General features: G+C 34.6%; 1 protein-coding gene across 1 annotated transcript; it reads right to left on the bottom strand.

Moving 5' to 3' along the window:
* Positions 1-5978: 5978 nt before the first annotated feature.
* LOC101581492 (olfactory receptor 4N2) lies at positions 5979-6904 on the bottom strand. Its single transcript, XM_004644015.1, has one exon. The coding sequence runs from the start codon at positions 6902-6904 to the stop codon at positions 5981-5983; it is 924 nt and encodes a 307-aa protein (XP_004644072.1). The 3' UTR covers positions 5979-5980.
* Positions 6905-7198: the final 294 nt, after the last annotated feature.

The raw sequence follows: 7198 nt of genomic DNA, 5'->3' as shown, positions 1-7198 counted from the left end.
AGAGAGAGAGAGAGAGAGAGAGAGAGAGAGAGAGAGAGAGAGAGAGAGATTCATTTTCATTTTATCTAATAATTAAGGAAGAAGATGAAAATGAGATAACTAGAAAAAGAACAAGTCATTAAATTATAAGTACCTTAAATGCAACTGGGATAAAACATATTGCAAATTACAAATATGGGGTCAAATTTAGTTCAAAATTTTCTTGTAACTACATTTTTAAAAAATAAAAAGACCTGGGGAAATAGCTCAGTATAATTAGTACCTGCCTGGCAAGTACAGGGTCCTGAGTTCAATACCTGGCACTGCATTTAAAAAATATATATATAAAAAAAAAAGAAAGAAAGAAGGAAAGAAACAAAGAAAGAAAAAAAGAAAGAGAAAAAGAAACTGGTGAAAATAAAAGTGTTTTTATTCAGAAAATGCATCAAAATATTTTTTCAGTAGGGAATAAATGTAAAATAATTTTATATCCTCTTTTTCATGCTAAGTCTTTGAAATGTGATAGGTATACAGTAAATCACTTCTACTTTAATTTAGGCAGAATTTCAGTGTTAAACAGCCACATGCATCTTACAGGCCACTTTGTTCAGAATAGGTTAAAAAAATGCCACTAGACTTGGGCAATAGCAAACATTTTAAGTAGAAAGATATTGTAACAAAAAATTCTCTCTGGCTCCCTAGTATACTTTGGTTTCTTAGTTGCCCAGGTAATGGTTCCTGTTTAAGTTATAGTTGCTTCTTTCCCTTAGAAATGGCTGGCCATTACGATGCATATTTTAAGAATCATTGAAAGATAGCCAAGTACTCTACCTCTTTACTTCCCCTTTGCAATCCCATAAAAGCTTCCTTTCCTGAGCCTCAGGACCTGGTATTTTTGAAATGATCTCAGTCAATATCCACTGATGCAAAATAAACCTGTCTCCTAATCCTGGGTATCATTTCAACATTTCTGCTTGCTGATGCAATATGATGGCTTAAAATATTAAAAGGACAAAGTTGTTTCACAGAAACACTAATAAATACAACTCCAAGAAATCTGATTATCATCCAATTCCATTCATTAGTAGATATAACTTAAGATGCAAAAAAAAAAAAAAAAGATCAGCAACATAAGATAAAATGTCTTGACTGTGGATGTACTTAATCATAGATCTTTAGCATTCATTAATCTAAGCCTGATAAAATTAAAATAATGCAAAAACCATAAATACAGTTTTAGATTTCAACATTTATTTCTCAATAAGTAATGGAAGCATGCTAAATGAGAGAATATGGAGGACTTGAACATTATTAGCAAACTTGTATCTACTGACATGTAAAAGACATGTCTCCTAATAACAGGCTACATTTTCTTTTGTTGTTTGTGTAATATTCATCTTAATAAACAAGGAAGAATTGAGATCTCATTAGAAATTGGAAACCAGAAGAGATAGCAATCTAAAAATTAATCTGTTATAAATTAAACACTCCATTTCAAAATAAAATGATTCAAAGAAGAATTCACAGTGGAAAATTAATAAATATTTTATAATGAATGAACACATAAATATGACATTAGGGCTGGGGAGATATTACAGTGGCATAAGTATCTGCGTGGCAAGTGCAAGGTCCTGAATTCGATCCCTGGTATGAAGGAAAAAAGAAAGAAAGAAGAAAGGAAGGAAGAAAGAAAAAAGAAAGGAAGGAAGGAAAGAAGGAAGAGACAGAGAGAGGCAGAGACAGAGAGAGAAAGAAGAAAAAAGAAAGAAAGAAAAAGGCAGAGAGACAGAGAAAAGATAAAAAGAAAGAAAGAAAGAAAGAAAGAAAGAAAGAAAGGAAGAAAGGAAGAAGGAAGGAAGGAAGCAAGAGAGGAAGGAAGGAAAGAAAGAAGGAAGGAAAGAAAGAAAGAAAGAAAGAAAGAAAGAAAGAAAGAAAGAGGCAGAGAGAAAGAAAATAAAAAGAGAGAAAGAAAGAAAGAAGGAAGGAAGGAAAGAAGGAAGGAAGGAAGGAAGGAAGGAAGGAAGGAAAGAAAGAAAGGCAGAGAGACAGAGAGAAAGAAGATAAAAAGAGAGAAAGAAGGAAGGAAGGAAGGAAGGAAGGAAGGAAAGAAAGAAAGAAAGAAAGAAAGAAAGAAAGAAAGAAAGAAAGAAAGAAAGAGAGATGAGATCAATTGTGAGATAAGGAAATCTATACTTTATGGAATGTATATTGTACCACATGTTTATATCAGAACACTGTTCTGTAGTCTGCCAATTCTGAATATTCTGATCTCTCAGACATCCAGATCCATTTCCTAACACAGAATCTCTACTCCAAGCAGAATTCCCTCTGGCTACCTATCCCTGGACCATGGCCTGAAAAATTCTCTAGGCAGTAAGTCAGGCAACTGTAGAACTGACCTGACAATTGTTCCCAAATGTTCAATGTCTTTAAGTCTGTTAAAGATTTGGTCCATTTTTCTATTGCTCTTTCAAGCAGGGGGGTAAATTTAAGTCTTGTTACTCTGCCATGATCACACACAGAAATAGTAGTTTTATTTTAAGAATTATTTAAATATTTGAAACACAAAAAACAGCTAATTTACTTCATAGGCTTATAGGTATTACAAGTCATATGAATAAGATGGATACAACTTTGTATCAGTAAACTATCACACAAAATTTGAATATGTGGAAAAATATATTGAATCGATAAATGTGATTTATTATAACCAAAATTGAAAGCTACCGAAATATAAACTATCAAAAATCTTAGTTATGATGGAAAGCCTTTAAAAGAAATAATGTTGAAAGAAGTGAGGACTGACATGTTTTTGGAAAAAAAATTAAATTGTCAAAATTTAACTATATTATATAAAGTTTTCTATACTTTATCTGTGAAGCAACAGATTTGAGGACACTGAACATTAGGGAGGGTGTGGAGAGTGAGTAGGGTGGGATATCAGAGAAAGGAAAGGGACATAGAGACAAAGGGGACATAGAGGTAGAATCTTGTGAGCATTTATAGGTAACAGTTTTTAGCTCTTTCAGTAAGAAGATTCCAATAAGAGGGATTAGATATGATATATTTTAACCAGACAATTCTGGATACTCCACGGAGAATAGGCTATATTTGGGTAGGATTAGAAACCAGTGAAGATCCCATAGCCTTATAAATATGAGCAAAAATATTGTGGTGTTTTGTGCCTAGGTGGCAAATTAGAAAAGTTGTTTCATTGTATGATGAATAATCATGTTATTGTAAAGCTAATTTAGGCACATTAATAAAATATGCAAAACTATAGGTGGGTAATATTGACTCACAATTAACTGAGATTAGGTTGTGAAGGAGGAAACAGTGTGGAAGGTTAGAATTAGCACAAATGCCATGCAGGAAGCCACATGAAGAAATAAGGTAGAGCTGGGGGAGTGACATAAATGTTTGGGTGCAGGAGCCAGTGGTTGACAGGAAAGACTGAATCGAGAGGTTATCAATGTCTAGGTGAAATTTAAAACCAGGGCATCTAGGAAATTGGGAAATTTTGGGACTCAAAACAGAGAGAATGATCCACTGTGGCAAATACTCCTCAAAGATCAAACATGACAGGAACTGAATTAAGAACCACTGGCTGTTATGTGTATTCACGAGAGCAGTTTTACTAGCATCATTGGTTTATTTGAGAAGCAAATGATTTGGAAGCCCTTATACACAAACCAATCCGGAAGGGTAAATGATATATGACTTCCAGCTACATGCCATTTTGGAAATATAAAACTACAGATACAATGTAAGGATCAGCAGTTGCCAGGGTTAGAATAGGGAGCTAAGAAAAAGAGGATAAATAAGTGGAGTATAGGGAATTTTTAGAGAAAACTTCTCTATACCATATTGTAATACTGACAGGTATTTGTGAAAATAAATTATAAACATCTTTAAAAATCTACAAAATTGAAAAGCATGGATGTGAACTCAAATGTATATTGTAGTCTTTAGTAATAAAATGCCAATGTTTATTAATATTAAAATATATTACAATAATACAAGATATTCATAATAAGGGAAATGTGTGTGTGTGTGCCCACTGATTGAGAAATGAGTATAAATAAATAAAATTTGTATTTTTTTCTTTATTTTTGTATAATGTAAAATTACTCTCTTAAAAAGTTAAGTAGTGTTTTAAGAGCATAAACACCTCTTGAAGAATTTTGCTCTAGAAAGAGGAAAATGGGTAACATTTTGAAGGAGAAAAGCAACAAACATGTTTTGAAAGAAAAGTGTCTCTGTGCCCAGGAAAGATATTGCAAGAGAGAATAAGGTATAAAAGTAAATAAAGGGAGGATAAAAATTAATGGTGTAGCAAAGAGAAAGGAAAACTGCCAGAGTTACTGAAAAGGGAAGAGGGTTGGTGCACAGATAGAGGGGCTATTTTAGATGTGATATATCAGGTCAACCAGTTTCAGGAGAGACAAGGGGAACTTGATCACAGACACAAGGATGTGGGGAGGTGTTGTGGTAGAATCTCAAAGGGTTCTCTTCTCCTTTTCTCAGTAAAACAGGAATCAAGAAGATAAACAAAGAATAAGAATGGGGAATGGTTACTTGATGATTGAGAGTATGAATATTTTATTATGTACCTTACTTATATCCATAAATATTTAATCATTGATTAATATTAAGAATAAAAGTTTATTTTTAATCAATGCAAGACTTTCTTGCATTCAGGGTTTCAGTTAAATTTTGAATGGTTCCTCTTCTACAAACGCCAAGAAGATTTGAAGTTAGAGAGAGTGACCTACAGAAGTAGAGGCAGAAGAAGCTTCTGTTTCCCCAGGGAAGATTTGACAGATATACAGTGATTCTAGATCATCTTGATCCCAGGCTAAAGTGGTGATGCTTTTCAGATGGGAGGTAGGTAAGATTGTAGTAAAGACTGCTTAGAAAGTCATCTTTCAATGCCCAGTCAATGGGTTGCTCTTCCAGACATTCTAACTATTGCTGGTCCAATGAATTATCTATATTGTCATGTTTTATTTAAAATAACTAGCATGACTTTTCCTACAAGACATAGAATATTGATTGGTGTGGCAATGAACTACCGTCATTAAACCACAGGACAATCACCTGAAGACCAAATAAACACCTACAAGCCATAAAAAATAGTTTCAAGGGGAAAATATGCAACTGCACAAAAAATAGAACATAAACTATTTTTAGGATTCTTTTCTAATGAAAGTAATTTAGCTTTTTCATTTCTGTCTTATGTAACAAAATGAGTTTTCTTTTAAAATATATTTTTCTTATTACTTTCCAGCTCTGATATCTTCTCAGAATTTTGAATTTACAGCTTTAAAACATTTGAAACCTGCAGTAGAAAAGTAATTCTATTGCTAACTACTTAAAGTGGCTTCCTACTGCACTAATGCTACAAATAAGTCTTTCTATTCACTTCATAGACCACACATTGTTTAGACAGTAGCAATATCTCCAACTTTAAGCATTTTCATATTGATGTGTAAATAATATATATTACTATATTTCAGCCAGCTTCAACTTTGCTGTGTGCCTCAAATATACCAACTTTATTATCATTTTCAAATTTTCTCACTACTTGTTCAATTTGTTTAAGTTTCTGACCAAGAGGTTTGTATAGTTAGTTCTTTCAGTTTATCTGATATTAACCAAAATATTAAGTCCTAGGAAAGATTTGTTTGGAAATGAAAACTGAATTAATTACAACTAGAGGTATAATCTATTGCTTCACTTTTTCTTTTAGTTTATTTAGGAAACTTTCTCAAATCATGCAGCTAATTTTCTGTCTTAATGGAAATCTGTTCTCTCTAGATGATGAACATGGACAAGATAGCAATAAGTTTATCTGTCTTACTGATAAATTTTTCTTTATTCTCTAGAATGCTCCTGGCTGTTGGGAGGTGCTCCATAAATACAGTATTTTGCAAATGAATGAATTGATTTTAAATAATATTTCACAGTTCTGATTTTCCTACTCAATTTTACCCTCTTCTCAGTGTATGTGTTGATTAAATAACTTCTTCATGGAAGCTTTTACTTCCTGGTTGCGAAGTGTATAAATTACAGGATTCAACAAAGGAAAGATAACTGTGTGGAAGAGAGAAACCACCTTGTCAGCAGGAAAAGCCCTGAATGGGCGAGTGTAGATGAAGATACCAGGTCCAAACATAAGAAATATGACTATGATGTGGGTGGTGCATGTGGAGATGGCCTTGTTCTTTCCCTCAGAAGAAGACACACTTACACGGCAAAGAATGACAGTATAAGAGGCCAGAAGCCCCAGGAAGCACAGGAGGGTCATCAGACCACTGTTGAAGACCATCAGGAGCTCTACCACAAATGTATCTGTGCACGCCAGCTTGATGACCTGTGGGACATCACAGAAGAAGTTGTCCAGCTGGTTTGGGCCACAGAAAGGCAAACGCAGTATGAGGGCCACCTGAATGATGGAGTGGACAAAGCCTCCAAGCCACAGAGCTAGCACCATTACATAGCAGACTTTAGGGCTCATGAGAGTCGAATAGTGTAAAGGCCGGCAGATGGCAATGTAGCGGTCAAAGGCCATCACAACAAGAAGTAAGCCCTCCCCTCCTCCAAGCAAGTGCAAGAAAAACAACTGGGTGATGCAACCTCTGTAGGAGATGACCTTCTTCTCAGACAGAAAGTCCACCAACATTCTGGGAGCCACAATGAAGGAGTAGGATGCATCCAGGAAAGCCAAGTTGCCCAGGAAGAAATAAAGGGGAGCTGAGAGCCCAGGATCTGACCTTATGGTGAGGATGATGAAGAAATTTCCTGGGAGGATGATGAGGTAGAAAACTGAGATTAGTATGAAGACCAAGAGCTGAATTTCTTGAGACTGAGTCAGACCAAGGAGGATGAATTCTGTCACCACTGTGCTGTTCTGGCTCTCCATCAACTGTACCTACAGTACACCAGAGAGCAAGAATTTTCTGTTACTGCTGTGTTTTCTATCTTAATGTTAAATATTCTCCAGCTAAAAATATTTGATCCATTCTTATTTCAGCTAAAATGTTCTTCAATATTCTGGGTAATGTCTGTTCTTTTCTTTCTTTCTTTTATTAATTAATTTATTTTTTTTTGCAGAACCAGGGATTGAATTCAGGCCTTTGCACTTTTAGGGAAGCATTCATTCTACTGAGCCATCTCCCAAGCTCCATTCCTTTCATATCTCCAGGTTTACAAATAA

The sequence above is a fragment of the Octodon degus genome, unplaced genomic scaffold, assembly GCF_000260255.1.
Source record: "Octodon degus isolate 3935 unplaced genomic scaffold, OctDeg1.0 scaffold00189, whole genome shotgun sequence".
Lineage (NCBI taxonomy): Eukaryota > Metazoa > Chordata > Mammalia > Rodentia > Octodontidae > Octodon > Octodon degus.
The sequence above is the reverse complement of the archived record's forward strand: the minus strand, read 5'-3'. Positions and strand labels throughout refer to the sequence as shown.

Bases quoted from the DNA above. Each gene is read 5' to 3' on its own strand.
- LOC101581492 (XM_004644015.1), bottom strand. From the start codon at position 6,904: ATGGAGAGCCAGAACAGCACAGTGGTGACAGAATTCATCCTCCTTGGT.